Source organism: Entelurus aequoreus, linkage group LG01 (assembly GCF_033978785.1).
Source record: "Entelurus aequoreus isolate RoL-2023_Sb linkage group LG01, RoL_Eaeq_v1.1, whole genome shotgun sequence".
NCBI classification, from domain to species: Eukaryota; Metazoa; Chordata; class Actinopteri; order Syngnathiformes; family Syngnathidae; genus Entelurus; species Entelurus aequoreus.
The window spans coordinates 38680684-38702221 of NC_084731.1; the positions used below are offsets into that span (position 1 = coordinate 38680684).

The window sequence follows — 21538 nt, forward strand, 5'->3', positions numbered from 1 at the left end:
TGAAGCCAGCAGACAGAAAAAAGATGATTTCATATCCCCTGTGGAAAATCTTCTCTCATCACTGCTTTTTCTTACCATCCCAGTTAGTGTTGGCGTCTCCCAGATTAGTTAGTAGTAAATGAAACAAAACGCCTGCCTCTTAATTCCTGTGCTCAACCTTAGCTACCACTGAACATCGATATTAATGCGGCTCACATTCGATCGAGAAACGACACGGAGCGCACCTTCGACGTGCTAAAAAGTCGGTTCTGTTGTCTGGATCACACTGGGGGAGCCAGAAAAGGTGATACAGACTATAGTTGTGTGCTGCATGTTCCACAACATAACAAAACAGCACAGGTGGAAGCATGATGACATTGTTGTGCAGTAAATAAGTGTCTCCATGGTGACAGCCGATAGTACACACAAAATCCTCATTTAAATAGGGCGACATATAGGGCCACTTTTGTAGCTGTTATCAATTGCGTAATAGTACTAATAGTACTTTTTAGTTTGCACACGCTATCAGCGTCAGATTAGGCCTTCTAAGTATTATTTGTATTGTGGTATGTTATAAATCAATGTACAAATAATGGTCTCTTCTAAAAATAACAATGACACAGTTACCGAACAATGCGAACATTACTAATTTAATGTTGTTGTTGGTGCCATTACCTCCATCCCAGATAGAGAGGCTCGTCATCCTTCATCCACTCCACAGAGACGGGCAGGCTGGCGTCAGACTCCACTTTACACTCAAAGCGAACTGTTGAACCTCTTATGGCTGACTGATGCCGAGGAGCTCCAACTATGCGTGTCGGCTCTGAGGAGGAGGGAGTTAGAAGAAGAATACTAATATGTCAATCTACAATATCATTTTCAGTATAATCAGCCATACAATCTACAGTGTAAACTACAGTATGATCAACAGTGTGATGATGATTTTAAGATAGTTTTTAAAAGGAAATCCAGTTTTCAATTTGCCGAATACTACTTTTACCAACAAGAACCTGTAATGGGCGGATCAATACAATATATCAATACTTCAATACATTGATTCCGTCAAAGCTCCATTTTACCTGCGACACTAATGATGATAAGCTGTATAGAAAATCCATTCTATTACTGGAATACTCATTTAACAATCAATTAATTAAAAATACATTTTTAAATTTAAAGACTTTGCGTTGACAGAATCTACTTTTGTGTCCACTTCTCATCCATCCATTCTTCCATCCCTCCACTGTCCTCCCCTCCATCCATCCATCTTTGCCCTCCATTCATCCATCCTTACCTCCCTCCATCCATCCCTTCATCCTCCCCTACATCCATACATTCTTACCTACCGCCCTACCATCTATCATCCCTTCATGATGTATCCATCCTTTCCTCCCTCCATTCATCCCTACCTTCATCCTCCCCTACATCATCCATCCTTTCTCTATCCAGCCATCCATTCTTTCATCATCCCCTTCATCCATTCATCACCCTTACATACATCCATTCTTCCTTTCCTCCTCTATCCTTTTATCCGTCTATTCATCCATCCCTCCCTTCATCTATCCATCCTTTCTTCTCTCCGTCCATCCATCCTTTCATCCCTACCTTCATCCTCTGCTACATCAGCCATCCATCCATCCTTGCCCTCCATTCATCCATCCGTACCTCCCTCAATCCATCCATTCTTCCATCCATCCATCCTTCCCTTTCATTCATCCATCCTTAACTCCCTCTATCCGTCCATTCTTCCATCCATCCATCCATCCCTTCATCCTCCCCAACATCCATACATTCTTCGCTACCTCCCTCTCGCCCTTCATCCATCTGTCATCCCTCCTTCCCTTGATCTATCATTCTTACCTCCTGACATCCATCCATCCCTACCTTAATTTTCCTATACATCGTCCTTCCTTCTTTCCTTCCAACTTTCCTTCCTTCCTCTGTCATCCATTCATCCATCCTTCCTTTAGTTCATCATCCCTTCCATCCACCCATCTTTCCCTTCATCCATCCATTCTCCCATCTATCTATCCCTGCATCCTCCCCTACATCCTACCATTATTCCCTTCCTCCTCTATCTCTTTATCCATCTATCCCTCCCTTCATCTATCCAGCTTTTACTCCCACCGTCCATCCATCCATCCAACCCTACCTTCCTCCTCTTCTACATCGTCCATCTACCATCCATCCATCCTTCCCTCCGTCCATTCATCCATACATCCCTTCCTTCCTTCATCATCCCCTCCATCCGTTCATCCATCCTTCCCTCACCCCATCCATCCCTACCTTCAACATCCTCTCATCCATCTATCCATCCCTTCATCCTCTCATGCATCCATTCATCTATCCCTCCTTTCATCCTCCCGACATTCATTCATCCTTCCTGCCCTCCCTCCATCCATCCGTATATCCATTTATCTAACTCATATTAATACATAGATGAAACATAAACATCTAATTCCAAAGAGACAATAATTCAAGCCATTCAAATGAAAATCAATGAACATTGAATAGGACAAACTGTAATGAGTCAATAAAATATCTTTAAGTTGATGAGTAGTATCGACTATTTAGCACAGAGTACTTAATTATGTTGTATTGTTTGTAATAGTCAATCAAAAAGAACTTTAAAGAAAGAAAGAAAAAATGAAAAGAAAAGGAAAAAAGAAAGAAAGAAGGAAAACAAAAAAAGAGTATCTGTGATTCAATAAAAAAACAGTCATGTTGGAATGATAGTGATAATGATGATGATAATGATGATGAAGAGTTGGGACGCTGACAACTGCAAAAGTGAACAATGGAGTTCTGCAAAGACGTCTCACCCTTGACCTCCAGGCGGACTTGGTTTTCGGCCATGCCTAAAATGCTGTTGGCCACACAGGTGTAGGTTCCTTCGTCCTCCACTCGGGCACGTTTGATCTCCAAGGTTCCGTTGATGTAGAGGCGGTACATACCGCCATCCAGGCCGCTGCCCTGTCCGTTCTTAAACCTACGAGCAAAACATGTTGACGTTTCAGCTGAGAAGTACCGAAAAACTCTTTGTACTGACTTACCAGCGTAACGCAGGGTGAGGGGAACCGAAGAAAGGACAATCCAAGAAGGTGCGATTGTTCTTCACCACTTGAATAAGTTGGTTTTTAGGCCCCAGCATCCTTGGAGGATAATCTGTGTAGAGGAAGTACTTTTTTGCATACAGTATACTGCTACTAATGTACATGTCAGAAATACTTGTTGTCAGTACCTTGTAAGGTATACAGTATCTTACCAAACACAATTACTTTGGACAGTATGTCGTACTAAAGAATACTACCTTGTACAGTGTATCCTACAAAAAATACTACCTTGTAAGGTACAGTATATAATACCAAATAATACTACTTTGCACAGAATATCCTACAAAGAATACTACCTTTTACCATACAGTATATCTTACCGAATAATACTACCTTGTACAGTATATCCTACAAATAATACTACATTGTACAGTGCATCTTACAAAAGAATACTACCTTGTACAGTATATTTTACAAAGAATACTACATTGTACAGTATATCTTACCAAAGAATACTACCTTATAGAGTATGACCAACAAAGAACAATACCTTGTACAACATATTTACCAAAGAATACTACTTTGTAGAGTTCGACCTACAACGAATAATACCACACACAGCATTCCTAAAACATACTACCTTGTACAGTGTACCTTACCAAAGAATACTACCTTGTAGACTGTAGAGTATGACCGACAAACAATACTACATTGTACAGTATATCTTACCAAATAATACTACATTGTAGAGTATGACCTACAAAGAATAATACCATACACAGCCTTACCAATGAATACTACCTTGTACAGTATATCTTACCAAATAATACTACCTTGTAGAGTACGACCTACAAAGAATAATACCATGCAAAGCCTTGCCAATGAATACTACCTTGTAAAGCATATTTTACCAAAGAATACTACCTTGTAGACTGTAGGGTAGGGCCTACAAAGCATAGTAGCTTATACAGCACATTTACCAAAGAATATTACCTTGTAAAGTATGAACTACAAAGAATAATGCCCACACACAGCATCACCAAAGAATACTACCTTGTACTGTATATTTTACCAAAGAATACCATCTTGTAGATTATGACCTCCAACGACTACCCCCGCACAGCATTACCAAAGAATACTACCTTGTACAGTATATCTTACTAAAGAATACTGCCTTGTAGTGTATGACTTACAAAGAATAATACCTTGTACAGTATATCTTACCAAAGATTACTACCTTGTAGAGTTAAAGTTAAAGTTAAGTACCAATGATTGTCACACACACACTAGGTGTGGCGAAATAATTATTTGCATTTGACCCATCACCCTTGATCATTCCTGGGAGGTGAGGGGAGCAGTGACCAGCAGCTGTGGCTGTGTCGGGAAGCATTTTTGGTGATTTAACCCCCAATTCCAACCCTTGATGCTGAGTGCCAAGCAGGGAGGTAATGGGTCCCATTTTTATTGTCTTTGGTATGACTCGGCCGGGGTTTGAAGTATGACCTACAAAGAATAATACCATGCACAGCATTACCAATGAATACTACCTTGTACAGTATATCTTACCAAATAATACTACCTTGTAGCCTGTAGGGTATGGCCTACAAAGAGTAATAGCTTGTACAGCATATTTACTAAAGAATACTACCTTGTAAAGTCTGAACTACAAAGAATAATTACCACGCACAGCATCACCAAAGAATACTACCTTGTACAATGTACCTTACCAAAGAATACTACCTTATAGACAAGAGTATGACCTACAAAGAATACTACCTTATAGACAAGAGTATGACCTACAAAGAATTCTACATTGTACAGTATATCTTACCAAAGAATACTACCTTGTACAAGATTAAAGATTAAAGATTAAAGTACCAATGATTGTCACACACACACTAGATGTGGCGAAATTTGTCCTCTGCATTTGTCCCATCCCCTTGGGGAGCAGTGGGCAGCAGCGGCGCCGCGCCCGGGAATCATTTTGGTGATTTAACCCCCAACACCCTTGTGTGTACCGTACCAAAGAATACTACCTTATAGACAAGAGTATGACCTACAAAGAATACTACCTTGTACAGTATATCTTACCAAAGAATACTACCTTGTAGAGTATGACCCATAAACAACAATACTTTGTACAGCATATCTTACCAAAGAATACCACCTTGTAGAGTATGACCTTCAAAGACTACCCCGCACAGCATTACCAAAGAATACTACCTTGTACAGTATATCTTACTAAAGAATACTGCCTTGTAGTGTATGACTTACAAATAATAATACCTTGTACAGTATATCTTACAAAATAATACTACCTTGTACAGTATATCTTACTAAATAATACTACCTTGTATTGTAGTGTATGACTTAAAAAGAATAATACCTTGTACAGTATATCTTACCAAAGATTACTACCTTGTAGAGTATGACCTACAAAGAATAATACCATGCACAGCATTACCAATGAATGCTACCTTGTACAGTATATCTTACCAAATAATACTACCTTGTAGCCTGTAGGGTATGGCCTACAAAGAATAATAGCTTGTACAGCATATTTACCAAAGAATACTACCTTGTAAAGTCTGAACTACAAATAATAATTACCACGCACAGCATCACCAAAGAATACTACCTTGTACAATGTACCTTACCAAAGAATACTACCTTATAGACAAGAGAATGACCTACAAAGAATTCTACCTTGTACAGTATATCTTACCAAAGAATACTACCTTGTACAATCTACCTTGCCAACGAATACTACCTTATAGACAAGACTATGACCTACAAAGAATATTACCTTGTACAGTATATCTTACCAAAGAATACTACCTTGTAGAGTATGACCCATAAACAACAATACTTTGTACAGCATATCTTACCAAAGAATACCACCTTGTAGAGTATGACCTTCAAAGACTACCCCGCACAGCATTACCAAAGAATACTACCTTGTACAGTATATCTTACTAAAGAATACTGCCTTGTAGTGTATGACTTACAAAGAATAATACCTTGTACAGTATATCTTACCAAAGATTACTACCTTGTAGAGTATGACTTACAAAGAATAATACCATGCACAGCATTACCAATGAATACTACCTTGTACAGTATATCTTACCAAATAATACTACCTTGTAGACTGTAGGGTATTGCCTACAAAGAATAATAGCTTGTACAGCATATTTACCAAAGAATACTACCTTGTTAAGTCTGAACTACAAAGAATAATTACCACGCACAGCATCACCAAAGAATACTACGTTGTACAATGTACCTTACCAAATAATACTACCTTATAGACAAGAGTATGACAAGAATAATACCTTGTACAGTATATCTTACCAAAGAACAATACCTTGTACAGTATACCTTACCAAAGAATACTACCTTGTACAGTATATCTTACCGAGGATGCTGACGAAGGCATTGGCCAGCAGATAGCCATGTTGGTTGGAGGCGTTGCACTGATACACAGCACTGCTTCCTATCTGCACCGAGCGGAAGATGATAGTGTCTCCCATCATCTGTCGACTTGGATTGGCCAGAGAGCCTCAGGAAAAGGGGAGAAGAAAACATAGGACATCAATTACTAAATGTAAGAAAGTTATAAGTATTTGTAAAGCCCGACTGGACTCAAACCCCTTCAAAGCCAATGATTTGAACCCGTGAACTTTATTCATTTTGTGTTCCAAACATGAACTTGAACGCTGCTTACTGTTGATTGTTTGCCCGTTGATCAGCCACTGGATGCTGGGTTTAGGGTTGCCATTCGCCCGACACACCAGGCGCCCATTCTCTTCCGGGGCAAGTACCAGGTTAGTAGGTTTGTCCAGCCAGTAAGGAGCCGCTGGGGAACATGAAAAGAATGATGTCATGTATCATAAATATGACTTATTAATCACCTGGCCTTTATTTCCTCACCTTTGACTTGAACAAAAATGGAGTGGCGTATGCTGCCCAAGTGGTTGTTGGCCATGCAGACGTATTCCCCGGCGTCCTCCTCGGACACTTTGATCACTTTCAGCGTCTTGTTGTAATTCTCCAGTTTCACTTTGTGTCCTGGCAGATCTCCGCCTTTCTTAAACCACTTGATCGTAGGCGTGGGTCTGAACGAGACAGAACAGCACGTGACTAAAAATGACACCACATCAGTAACTTTTTCAGTCCCTTCAGGATTTTGCAGGCGTTTCTTTTGTGTTTGTTGCGACCTAAAATGCCTGCATTTGGAGCAGCTTTTTCAGAAAGTTGCAGCTAAAGTTGCAATGTTTTGAGTATTTTTTTAATACCATTAAATATTTTTATGAATTTGTTATCAATGTCTTAAGTCGGGGGTAATTTTGTAATGACCTGAAATACTATTTCTAAAAAAATAAAAGGGCAAACAGCTGTAATGTATACTGAATATAAACGCAACACTCTTGTTTTTGCTCCCATTTTTCATGAGTTGAACTCAAAGATCTAAAATTGTTTACATATACACAAAAGACCTATCACTCTCAAATATTGAAAAGCTTAACGGGACGCATGCGGCCCCCGGGCCTTAATTTGCCCAGGTCTGGTTTAGACTGCCTAAAAAAATCTGATCTGTGTCACTTGTGGGCAATCAGATTTGGTGTGCAGTGTAAATAAGGCCATATCACAAACCTCTTTTGTTTGTGTGTGCGTGCGTGTGTTTGTGTGTGTGCGTGTGTGTGTGTGTTCTTGTATTTCTGCCCTTCTTGAGACATCAACAAGGAAAAGTACCTTCCATATGAGGACCGGTGAACAAGTTAGGACCGGAATTCTGGTCCCAATACAGAAAACCATAGCATCTAATAGAGCAGTGGTTCTCAACCTTTTTTCAGTGATGTACCCCCTGTGAATTTTTTTTTAATTCAAGTACCCCCTAATCAGCGCAAAGCATTTTTGGTTAAAAAAAAGAGATAAAGAAGTAAAATACAGCACTATGTCATCAGTTTCTGATTTATTAAATTGTATAACAATGCAAAATATTGCTCATTTGTAGTGGTCTTTCTTGAACTATTTGGAAAAAAAGATATAAAAATAACTAAAAACTTGTTGAAAAATAAACAAGTGATTCAATTATAAATAAAGATTTCTACTTCTAGAAGTAATCATCAACTTAAAGTGCCCTCTTTGGGGATTGTAACATAGATCCATCTGGATTCATGAACTTAATTCTAAACATTTCTTCACAAAAAAGGAAATCTTTAACATCAATATTTATGGAACATGTCCACAAAAAATCTAGCTGTCAACACTGAATATTGCATTGTTGAATTGTAATGAATGGAATAGCCTACTTGATTTGATGTTCAGTTTATGAACTTACATTCATATTTTGTTGAAGTATTATTCAATAAATATATTTCTAAAGTATTTTTTAATTGTTGCTATTTTTAGAATATTTAAAAAAAATCTCACGTACCCCTTGGCATACCTTCAAGTACCCCCAGGGGTACGCATACCCCCATTTGAGAACCACTGTAATAGAGAATGTCTCATTTGCACCCCTGGTGGTGAAAATTAATAAAATAAATACATATGTATATAGCAGTGGTTCTTAACCTTGTTGGAGGTACCGAACCCCACCAGTTTCATATGCGCATTCACCGAACCCTTCTTTTTTCAAATTCAAGAAAAAGTAATATATTTTTTTACTGGTTCACAAAATGAACCGCGCATGAACAACACCTTGTTCAAAGAACAAAATCAACACAGTGCATGAACTCACAACAGATTACACACCTTACACACATTACCATGAATTGATTAACGTGGACCCCGACTTAAACAAGTTGAAAAACTTATTCGGGTGTTACCATTTAGTGGTCAATTGTACGGAATATGTACTGTACTGTGTAAACTGTACTGTGTATTCGCTTCCTTTGCAATCTGCTAGTAAAAGTTTCAATCAATCAATCAAACAACCTGCAAATCAGATGGAAAATTAGAGGGAACATTGTTTGGGGTATCCATAATACGCTGATAGGGAGAAGTTTTAATTTACACGATAAGTCGGATGTGTCTTTACCGAACCCCTGAGGCCAACTCACCGAACCCCTAGGGTTAGATCGAACCCTGGTTAAGAACCACTGGTATATAGAGACATACTGTAATAACTTGAAGTAAATAATGAAGATTAAAAAACAATTACAAACAAAAAATAAATAAAATAACTAAAAGCTTACCTTTTTTATATTTGCATAGTATGTATATGTTATTAATGTTGTAAATACAAATCTTTATACATCTAGAAAGGGTGGTCCTAAAGAGGTAGGAATTTTTTGGAGGTCTCAAGAAGGTAACAAATACAAGAATGTGCATGTGTGTGTGTGTGTGTGTGTGTGTGTGTGTGTGTGTGTGTGTGTGTGTGTGTGTGTGTGTGTGTGTGTGTGTGTGTGTGCGTGCGTGCGTGCGTGCGTGCGTGTGTGTGTGTGTGTGTGTGTGTGTGTGTGTGTGTGTGTGTGTGTGTGCTCACAGTCCTGCAGCTATACACTCCAGCAGTAGTTGCTCATCTCTCAGCACCATTTTGGAGCTCTCACTCCCCAACGGTAAAAGGAAGGTTGGCGTCGACTCGGATACTTTACGGCCTGAAGACAAATAAACAAAGAGTATTTAAACGCATTCAAACTCAGTCCTGCTTAAATCCAAATGCTTCTTTCCACCAATTTACTTTGAGCGCATTTAAAAGCTACTGCCACATAAACACAGCACTTTTATTCGCATCGTTTCCTCATGGCTGCGTTCCAGGCAAACATGCATTGTCCGTGTCTGCGGTCTGTGGAAGGCACAGTGGCCAGAGAACGCGTCCAACATCCTCTGGCATCTCTCACAGGAAGACATTTAGAGACCATAAACATCAGTAGGATCATTGATCTTCTTAATGTTTGTCAGGGGAAGAAAGACGCAAAGATTACCGTTAAAGAGGAAAAAAGAGCAGTCTAAAGCACTTGCATGTTTTTTGTCTTTGTCCTGATCCAACAAAAATATCGATTATTAGCCTTATAATATGAACAAAAACATTGGGGGTACCTCGGATAAGCGGAAGAAGATGGATGGATGGATGGATGGAATCTCACCAAAAATAAATGTTTTTGATGATTTATGCTTCTTAACCTTACACAGCTTGACTTGTGTAACCAAAATGAAAATTTTTGTCTGTTGATTTTACTTATGGGCTAAAAATAATTTGTACAAACTAAAGCACAGACGCAAAGTCTGATAATACAAAGTAGTTGATGGCAGCTCAGAAAGTGAGCAGAACACAAAGTACACAGTAAAAAGTACTGTAGTTTTTGTGCACAGTAAAAAAAAAAAGTAGTTTTTGTAGACAGTAAAAAAGTACTGTAGTTATTGGTACAGTAAAAAAAAATAAGTTTATTTTACACTAAAAAGTAAAGCAGTTCTTGTACACAGTAAAAAAAAAAAAAAAAGTACTGTAGTTTTTTTACACAGAAAAAAGTAGTTTTATATCACAATAAAAAAGTTGATTAGGTTTTGTACACTGTAAAAAAGTAAAGTATTTTGTACACTATAACAAATAATCTTGTTTTGTACAGTAAAAAGGTGAAGTAGCATGTTCTTTTTGTAGACAGTAAAAACGTAAAGTAACTTTTGTACAAAATAAAAAAGTTCAGTATTTTTTCCTTTTTGTATATAGTAAAGAAGTAAATGTTCTTTGTAAAAAAGTAAATATTTTTTGTACACAGTAAACAAGTAAAGTAGTATTTGTACAAAGTAAACAGTATATTACTTTTTGTACAGTTAAAAAGTAGAGTCGTTTTGGTACAAAATAAAAAAAACTTTTTGTACACAGTAAAGAAGTAAAGTTTTTGTGCACAATGAAAAAGTAAATTGTTTTTGTACTCAATAAAAAAGCAAAGTAGTTTTTATTTTTTGTACACAGTAAAGAAGTAAATAGTTTTATGTCTCCAGTAAAAAAGTGAAGTTGTTTTAGTACAAAGTTAAAAAAGGCACTGCACTACGTGTTAGTTTGTTACATTATTATGATCACATTCATGTATATTTGATATTATTAAGATTAGCATATTAGTTTGTTACATTATTATAATCATACTCACTAAAAGTTAGTGTGACGTTTAGTCAGAGCAGGTTAGGGAGTTATTTAAAAATAAATAGCTTTGAGTGGACAGAAGATGTAAATGTCCACATAGTGACTCACCAACATAAGTGTCACTGGCATTGTAAGATGTGTGATTATACGGCTCGTCTGAAAACACACACACAAACACACACACACACACACACACATGCACACACATGCACACACACGCACGGACATACACGTGCATGCACATACGGACATATTGACATACAAAAACAATTACATACTATACTAATACTACAGTATATTACTAGATCAATACATTACATATTCCAATATTCAGTTGTTACTCATCAAATAATCATAATTATATTATATTGTATAATATTTTACAATGTTGTTTTGCTGCAGGGGAAGAACGACTACAGTATATTCTATGCTATAAGACGTCTTTGACCTTATTACTCACTGGTAATAATTTTGAGAGTGAAGGGGTTCTTCTGCTGGATGGTGTGCGTGAACGGAAAGCGGGCGTTGCAGCTGTAGTCGTTGTTAGCATCTTGGGCCACCACGTTGGAGAAGTACATGTCTCCGTTTAAACCCTTTGAAACTCGCTTGTCCTGACGGATGGGCATCATCACTGGGACACGGCAGAGGGAGGAGGACGAGACAGAGAGCACTGAGTCAGCAAATAAGGCTTCATCACTTCAACACTTAAAGTACGGAGAATCAAATGGTAGAGATGCAATAAATAAATACATTGTTAAATAGTTACTTAAACACTGTGTCAACAATTGATTAAAATTGTAATTAAAAACATAAATGTGTTAATAAATGTGTCATTATTTGAAAATTCAATTAATCACTTCAATGTTCAATCCAATATTTAATTATTTCAAAATTGTATTGATATATTAACTATTTAAATAATTTATACTTATTGCAGACATTTTTCTCAACTTTTTGAAAATGTCCATATTTCAAATGAACTAAGTTTTTTGTCATCTTTAATATGGCGGGCAGAATGGGAAAGAATGAAATAAATAAATATATCTTTAAATAATAACGTATTCAAATTGGAATTAAATATAAACATTTGTTATTAAATGTGTCAATGAATATTCTAACGTAAAATGTTGTATTTATTAACTATTGAAATAGTTATTTACCAATTTAATCAAATATTGTAATATTTCACTGTTTATTTATTTAATAAATCTAACTCACGACTCAATTATTAGGAATTATTTCATTTTTAAATTACTTAATTATTTCATGAACCTGTGTGGCAGAACTTTAATTAATTTATGTATCCCTCAAACTCAGCCATTAAAGTCGATGGGTGGAGCCAACAGGAACAGCAAGCCCTGCTGACCCATTTATTGAAGTTGTTGGAGTTATTTCTGCGCTTTCAGATCAATACGTCGCCTCTGCTTCTCTGGTCCCACAGACAAGTGTAGTAAGTAATCAATCAGGTGCTAGGACACGCCCACCGACTTTGACGGCAGCTGAGTTTGACATGAATTACATGAATGAAGTGCTGTTACACATGATCGTGAAATTAATAATTCAAGAAATCATTAAGTTGTGAAATATTAAAATAATTATTCACATTTTGAAATAATTTATGATGTTTTGAGATCATAAAAAAAAATCTAAATTATAATTACATTTAAAAAATAAATAAATACATAATTACATTTAAAAACATAAATTACCGGTACATAGTTTAATAAACATATATAATTATACATATATATATATATATATATATATATATATATATATATATATATATATATATATATATATATATATATATATATATATATATATTATGTGTTGTCCCGATACCAATATTTTGGTACCGGTACCGATAATTTTCGGTACTTTTCTAAATAAAGGGCACCACAAAAAATTGCATTATTGGCTTTATTTTAACAAAAAATATTAGGGTACATTAAACAAATTTTTCTTATTGCAAGTTTGTCCTTAAATAAAATAGTGAACATACAAGACACCTTGTCTTTTATTAGTAAGTAAGCAAACAAAGGCTCCTAATTTAGTCTGCTGACATATGCAGTAACATATTGTGTCATTTTCCATTCTATTTCGGTACTTTTCAGAGGCGGTACAGTACCGAATATGATTCATTAGTATTGTGGTACTATACTAATACCGGTATACCGTACAACCCTAATATATATATATATATATATATATATATATATATATATATATATATATATATATATATATGTTATATAATTAAAATTAAATATGTTAATTTATATATATATATATATATATATATATATATATATATATATATATATATATATATATATATATATATATATATATATATATATATATATATATATATATATATATATATATATATATATATAATTTCATATTAAATTCATGACACATTTAATATTGAATTAACATATTTAATTTTAATTATATAACAAAAATTAAAAAAAATTAAAAATTAAATATGTTAATTCAATATTAAATGTGTCATGAATTTAATATGAAATTATATATATATATATATATATATATATATATATATATATATATATATATATATATATATATATATATATATATATATATATATTTATATATAATTTCATATTAAATTCATGACACATTTAATATTGAATTAACATATTTAATTTTAATTATATAATTAAAATTATATAATTTTATAATTGTATATATATATAAAATATATATATATATATATATATATATATATATATATATATATATATATATATATATATATATATATATATATATATATATATATATATATATATATATATAATTAATTTCATATTAAATTCATGACACATTTAATATTGAATTAACATATTTAATTTTAATTATATAACCCCAAAAGGGACAAGCGGTAGAAAATGGATGGATGGATGACACATTTAGGTAATTATTAAATATGTATTTATTTATTTATTTATTTCTATCTCATTTGACCCTCCATATTAAACAAAACTCGAGTCATATGAAATATAGACATTTGCAAAAGGTTGACATGTACATGTACAATACGTGCATTTAAAAAATAAAGATATTTGCTATTTTTGCATGTATGTTGCCTTTATTTTATAAAAACTGCCAACAAAGTTGATTTGTCGCTGCAGAAAGTGTGATTTGTGTTTGATGTGAAATTGCTGCTCACTGCTGCTCATCCAGAAAGTGAAAGGGGGCGGGAGACCAGGAGGGGGGTTACAGGGGAGGACCAACGAGGTGCCTTCAGTCACCACCACCGGCTCCAGAACCTCTTTCGGCCACAAAGGAGCCTCTGGAGAGAACAAGGAACGGAAGACATGAACTAATGACTAATAATAACGGCAATATTAATCATTTAAAAAATTTTTTTTTTTTTATCGTGACCCAAAGCACTTTAAAAGTGTAACATTCTATAATAAAGATGAACAATCTCTACGTTGCCATTAAAACAAAAAAAAACAGTTTTGTGATCTACACTTACTGGAGACCTGGAGTACAATTTTGTTCGACAGCGCCATCCCATATATATTGTTGGCAAAACACTGGTACTCTCCTTCGTAATCCTCCGGACGTCCTCCGTTACGGAAACCGATTTCCAGCGTTCCCGAGCGTTTCCGCATCGTCACCCGAGGATCTTTCCCGATGTTGAAAAACTTCCCATTCCTTCGCCATGTGAACCTGGGACATGAAACAGAAAAAGAAGAGGGTTCAAACGTTCATCTTCCTCACAACTTTCAGGTTGAGAGTTCAAATCCATGGCTTTTCAGGTTTTGAATCAGATTTTGACCAGCGTCCTGAAACAACAGTGTTGGACCATAGTGGTTCCATGTTACACATAAACTGTATGTGAGGGTTCAATAAAAACACATATGACCGTTTATATAAGATGTACAATATTTCAATATTTGGTATCCAGAGCAGCCTCTCCTTATAAAGTTAAAGTTAAAAGTTAAAGTACCAATGATTGTCACACACACACTTGGTGTGGTGAAATTTGTCCTCTGCATTTGACCCATCCCCTTGTTCACCCCCTGGGAGGTGAGGGGAGCAGTTATACGCAGCTGTACGTAGGGCTCCACGATCGATAGGGGGCCCCGTTTGCGTAAGGAAGCGCATCTAAAATGTGACAAGGCACTTCAATTAACATTTTTATTGAAAACGCATTCCTAGCCCGGGGTTCAGCAACTCTCGAGCCGCATGTGGCTCTTTAGTGCCGCCCTAGTGGCTCCCTGGAGCATTTTTTAAAAAGGATTGAAAATGGAAAAAGATGAGGGGAAAATATTTTTTTAGTTTTAGTATGCTTTTTGTTTGAGGACAAACTTGACACAAACCTTCCCAATTGTTAGAAAGCCCACAGTTTAATATGTTTGTGTGTATGCTTCACTGATGAGAGTATTTGGTGAACATCGTTTTGTCCTACTAATTTTCGGCGGTTCTTGAACTCACCATAGTGTGGACTGTGACGCAACAGTTTGTTTACATGTAAAATCTTCCACTCCTTCTTTGTCACCAAAAGTTTTATGCTGTGCATGACTGCACAAAGGTGAGCTTTGTTGATGTTATTGACTTGTTGGAGTGCTAATATGCTATTTAGGCCAGCTGTATGTACATATTGCATCATTATGCCTCGTTTGTAGGTATATTTGAGCTCATTTAATATTCTTTACTTATATCCTCTTTGGATATAATTTATATTGGCATGTCTCATGACACATTATCTGTATGTAATATTGGCTGCATTTCTGATAGTTGTTTGTTGCTGTGTTGTTCCAGACCACAGCAAACGTTACCTTGCTTGCCAAAGATTGTAATAAATCCATCCATCCATCCATCCAAGCCTGCTGTTTCCTTTAACTTGGACACACACATCTATACCTTTGGCCATTAAAAGCCAGTAATTTCCAGGAGTTATCTTACCTTCTGAGTAGCCTCTGATTTACTAATGGTTTCTAATGTTGTAAAAATATTTCATTTCAACATTTCTGTCAACGAAAATTTGCTTCAGCCTGCGACACATAGACATTTTGATAGTAGGCTATTATAGCTAATATAGACACTTACGTTATGTGTTGCCTTCTTTATAAAACTTATATAAGGCTTTTCATTTTTTGCGGCTCCAGACAGATTGTTTTTTTGTATTTTTGGTCTAATATGGCTCTTTCAACGTTTTGGGTTGCCGACCCCTGTCCTAGCCCCTTCCTGCTCCATAATTGATAAGAATATAATGGCAAATTCCCCCACATATTCTCACTGTCCCCCATTGCGCACAGTGTTTGTGCTGGTCTTTTGGGGCAGTCGAATTGGGTTCAAGTCCCGGTCAGAGTTGTGTCTTGAACTAAAGAAGGCTTGCAAATTTTTGTTTTAATTATGTAAAATTGTGTTATTTTGCCGTAAAACAAATAATTACTGAACATTGTACAGTATTTCCAATGAGATTGTGTATTTGACTGTTACAGCATGTATAGAAAACATATTTTAGAGGGAAGGTGAATAGGTGATTCCCCATTACCGCAATTATTAGCCACCTCTTGCTAGCATTAATACACACAGAAAAGGGAAAGACATGTGTTGTCTCACTTAAAGGGGAACGGCACCTGCTTTTGGAATGTTGCCTATCGTTCACAATCCTAATGAGAGACAAGAAGACAAAAGTTTTTTTTTTTTGTATTCTAATTTGTAAAAAGCGGCTTGTTCTCTGTGGCTGGTAATACAATACATAATTTACGTTCCGTAGCCTGTATACTAACCAAGCTGTAGCAACATTGTTAGTTAGTTTAGTTAGTTAGTTCATTATTCTTCGGTCAGTGGTCAACAAAATAAACAAACAGTTATACATTCATAGATTGAAAATGAAAATGTTGCAGACCGAAAGTGTTTAGGCTGAAGTTGAACACTTATTGCGCCTAACCCTATAAACAATGTCAAGTACAAGATGAACTTCCGAAAATTATGAAATGTCCTTTGTACAACATATTTTAAATACACATTATACACAACATAAACACAGTTCAATTATATACACAGTAAAGGCATGTGAAATATCCTTGTACACGTGTTAAACCTTTGCACCAATTATATACTATATACAAACAATTGTACTTCCATTATTATTTATATCTCACATTTAGTTTTTAATTAACATTGATCATAGTATTAACTACAGTGTTGATTCAAGAGTGATATATTTTTTCAAGACATTGATCTTAAAGTGTTTTTTAAATGTGTGAATGGAACTGGAACATTTTAAGGAATCATCCAAGCTGTTCCACAGTTGAACCCCCCTGACAGAAACACATCTACTTTTTAAGCTCGTTCTTATGTTTGCTTTCTGAAAGACAGCTGAACCTCTGAGGTCATAGGGATTCTCTCTGGGTTTGAACCTCTCCTGTAGACACAGAGGCAGCATGTGATTATAAGCTTTGAACGTCACAATAGCAGTGTTGAGGTCAACAAGATCGTGCAGTTTTAATGTTTTTAATTTAATAAACAGAGCATTGGTATGGTCATGATAATCGGCATAATTTACAATTCTAATCGCTTTCTTTTGAAGTAAGAACATAGAGTTGATGTTTGATTTGTAATTATTACCCCAGATTTCAACACAATAATTAAGATATGGGAGTAGTTGTCCTACTGGGTGACTTCAACGCTCATGTTGGCAGCGACAGTGAAACCTGGAGAGGTGTGATTGGGAAGAATGGCCACCCGGATCTGAACCCGAGTGGTGTTTTGTTATTGGACTTTTGTGCTCGTCACAGATTGTCCATAACGAACACCATGTTCAAGCATAGGGGTGTCCATATGTGCACTTGGCACCAGGACACCCTAGGCCGCAGTTCCATGATCGACTTTGTAGTTGTGTCGTCGGATTTGCGGCCTCATGTTTTGGACACTCGGGTGAAGAGAGGGGCGGAGCTTTCTACCGATCACCACCTGGTGGTGAGTTGGCTGCGATTGTGGGGGAGGATGCCGGACAGACCTGGCAGGCCCAAACGCATTGTGAGGGTCTGCTGGGAACGTCTGGCAGAGTCTCCTGTCAGAGAGAGTTTCAATTCCCACCTCTGGAAGAACTTTGAACATGTCACGAGGGAGGTGCTGGACATTGAGTCCGAGTGGACCATGTTCCGCACCTCTATTGTCGAGGCGGCTGATTGGAGCTGTGGCCGCAAGGTAGTTGGTGCCTGTCGTAGCGGTAATCCTAGAACCCGTTGGTCGACACCGGCGGTGAGGGATGCCGTCAAGCTGAAGAAGGAGTCCTATCGGGTTCTTTTGGCTCATGGGACTCCGGAGGCAGCAGACAGGTACCGACAGGCCAAGCGGTGTGCGGCTTCAGCGGTCACAGAGGCAAAAACTCGGACATGGGAGGAGTTCGACGAGGCCATAGAAAATGACTTCCGGACGGCTTCGAAGCGATTCTGGACCACAATCCGCCGCCTCAGGAAGGGGAAGCAGTGCACTGTCAACACCGTGTATGGTGCGGATGGTGTTCTGCTAACCTCGACTGCGGATGTTGTGAATCGGTGGAGGGAATACTTCGAAGACCTCCTCAATCCCACCGACACGTCTTCCTATGAGGAAGCAGTGCCTGGGGAATCTGTGGTGGGCTCTCCTATTTCTGGGGCTGAGGTTGCTGAGGTAGTTAAAAAGCTCCTCGGTGGCAAGGCCCCGGGGGTGGATGAGATCCGCCCGGAGTTCCTTAAGGCTCTGGATGCTGTGGGGCTGTCTTGGTTGACAAGACTCTGCAGCATCGCGTGGACATCGGGGGCGGTACCTCTGGATTGGCAGACCGGGGTGGTGGTTCCTCTCTTTAAGAAGGGGAACCGGAGGGTGTGTTCCAACTATCGTGGGATCACACTCCTCAGCCTTCCCGGTAAGGTCTATTCGGGTGTACTGGAGAGGAGGCTACGCCGGATAGTCAAACCTCGGATTCAGGAGGAACAGTGTGGTTTTCGTTCTGGTCGTGGAACTGTGGACCAGCTCTATACTCTCGGCAGGGTCCTTGGGGGTGCATGGGAGTTTGCCCAACCAGTCTACATGTGCTTTGTGGACTTGGAGAAGGCATTCGACCGTGTCCCTCGGGAGGTCCTGTGGGGAGTGCTCAGAGAGTATGGGGTATCGGACTGTCTGATTGTGGCTGTCTGCTCCCTGTATGATCAGTGTCAGAGCTTGGTCCGCATTGCCGGCAGTAAGTTGGACACGTTTCCAGTGAGGGTTGGACTCCGCCAAGGCTGCCCTTTGTCACCGATTCTGTTCATAACTTTTATGGACAGAATTTCTAGGCGCAGTCAAGGCGTTGAGGGGATCCGGTTTGGTGGCTGCAGGATTAGGTCTCTGCTTTTTGCAGATGATGTGGTCCTGATGGCTTCATCTGGCTAGGATCTTCAGCTATCACTGGATCGGTTCGCAGCCGAGTGTGAAGCGACTGGGATGAGAATCAGCACCTCCAAGTCCGAGTCCATGGTTCTTGCCCGGAAAAGGGTGGAGTGCCATCTCCGGGTTGGGGAGGAGACCCTGCCCCAAGTGGAGGAGTTCAAGTACCTAGGAGTCTTGTTCACGAGTGAGGGAAAAGTGGATCGTGAGATCGACAGGCGGATCGGTGCGGCGTCTTCAGTAATGCGGACGCTGTATCGATCCGTTGTGGTGAAGAAGGAGCTGAGCCGGAAGGCAAAGCTCTCAATTTACCGGTCGATCTACGTTCCCATCCTCACCTATGGTCATGAGCTTTGGGTCGTGACCGAAAGGACAAGATCACGGGTACAGGCGGCCGAAATGAGTTTCCTCCGCCGGGTGGCGGGGCTCTCCCTTAGAGATAGGGTGAGAAGCTCTGCCATCCGGGGGGAGCTCAAAGTAAAGCCACTGCTCCTCCACATCGAGAGGAGCCAGATGAGGTGGTTCGGGCATCTGGTCAGGATGCCACCCGAACGCCTCCCTCTGGAGGTGTTTAGGGCACGTCCAACCGGTAGGAGGCCACAGGGAAGACCCAGGACACGTTGGGAAGACTATGTCTCCCGGCTGGCCTGGGAACGCTTCGGGATCCCCCGGGAGGAGCTGGACGAAGTGGCTGGGGAGAGGAAAATCTGGGCTTCCCTGCTTAGGCTGCTGCCCCCGCGACCCGACCTCGGATAAGCGGAAGAAGATGGATGGATGGATGGATAGATGGAGTACGAAATAATTATATAACATGTTAAGAGCCTTTTGATTTAAAGAGTTTTTGATTTTATGTAACACAGCAATAATTTTTGCCATCTTTGTCTTAAGTATATTTATGTACAGTTTCCAATTTAAATTATCATCTATATAGATTCCCAAAAATGTTGTTGAATACATACATTGTTATTGTAAGAGCAACTCTTTTTCTAGCACAGTAAAACATCATCTTGGGACGGCATTAGCCGTAAGCTAGCTACGACAAGAGGTAAGCAAGCTTTTGCGTTAGCACCTAAATGGCTTAAAAGACGGCGCTTAGATGGCAGCATATGTTGTTCCAAAACCTGTATGTACCTTTCAGCATTAATGGTGCCTTCACAGATGTGTAAGTTACCCATGCCTTGGGCACTAATGCACCTCCATACCATCACAGATGCTGGCTTTTCAACTTTGCGTCGATAACAGTCTGGATGGTTCGCTTCCCCTTTGGTCCCGATGACACGATGTCGAATATTTCCAAAAACAATTTGAAATGTGGACTCGTCAGACCACAGAACACTTTTCCACTTTGCATGAGGCCATCTTAGATGATCTCGGGCCCAGAGAAGCCGGCTGTGTTTCTGGATGTTGTTGATAAATGGCTTTCGCTTTGCATAGTAGAGCTTTAACTTGCACTTACAGATGTAGCGACAAACTGTATTTAGTGACAGTGGTTTTCTGAAGTGTTCCTGAGCCCATGTGGTGATATCCTTTATAGATTGATGTCGGTTTTTGATACAGTGCCGTCTGAGGGATCGAAGGTCACGGTCATTCAATGTTGGTTTCTGGCCATGCCGCTTACGTGGAGTGATTTCTCCAGCTCCTCTGAACCTTTTGATGATATTATGGACCGTAGATGGTGAAATCCCTAAATTTCTTGCAATTGCACTTTGAGAAACGTTGTTCTTAAACTGTTTGACTATTTGCTCACGCAGTTGTGGACAAAGGAGTGTACCTCGCCCCATCATTTCTTGTGAAAGACTGACCATTTTTTGGGAAGCTGTTTTTATACCCAATCATGGCACCCACCTGTTCCCAATTAGCCTGCACACCTGTGGGATGTTCCAAATAAGTGTTTGATGAGCATTCCTTAACTTTATCAGTATTTATTGCCACCTTTCCCAACTTCTTTGTCACGTGTTGCTGGCATCAAATTCTAAAGTTAATGATTATTTGCAAAAAATAAAAATGTTTA

The 21538-nt window shown here is 38.2% G+C and overlaps 1 protein-coding gene across 19 annotated transcripts in view; it reads right to left on the minus strand.

Annotated features, from left to right (window-relative positions):
• The window catches only part of nfasca (neurofascin homolog (chicken) a), a 240939-nt gene that overhangs the window by 68612 nt on the left and 150789 nt on the right, over positions 1-21538 (minus strand). For 16 of the 19 annotated variants that reach the window (XR_009826484.1, XR_009826486.1, XR_009826485.1 and 13 more), the window contains 11 exons: positions 14639-14835; positions 14327-14449; positions 11582-11752; positions 11230-11277; positions 9526-9637; positions 6966-7150; positions 6760-6891; positions 6451-6594; positions 3033-3144; positions 2802-2968; positions 655-802 (listed from right to left, as the gene is read on the minus strand). Coding sequence is in view for 14 of the 19 variants with exons in the window: in XM_062049733.1 (XP_061905717.1) it covers positions 655-802; positions 2802-2968; positions 3033-3144; positions 6451-6594; positions 6760-6891; positions 6966-7150; positions 9526-9637; positions 11230-11277; positions 11582-11752; positions 14327-14449; positions 14639-14835 (1539 nt within the window). In the remaining 5 variants the exon portion in view is untranslated. The remainder of the gene's footprint in view (positions 1-654; positions 803-2801; positions 2969-3032; positions 3145-6450; positions 6595-6759; positions 6892-6965; positions 7151-9525; positions 9638-11229; positions 11278-11581; positions 11753-14326; positions 14450-14638; positions 14836-21538) is intronic. The other 3 variants (XM_062049830.1, XM_062049770.1, XM_062049761.1) reach the window with 1 other exon arrangement.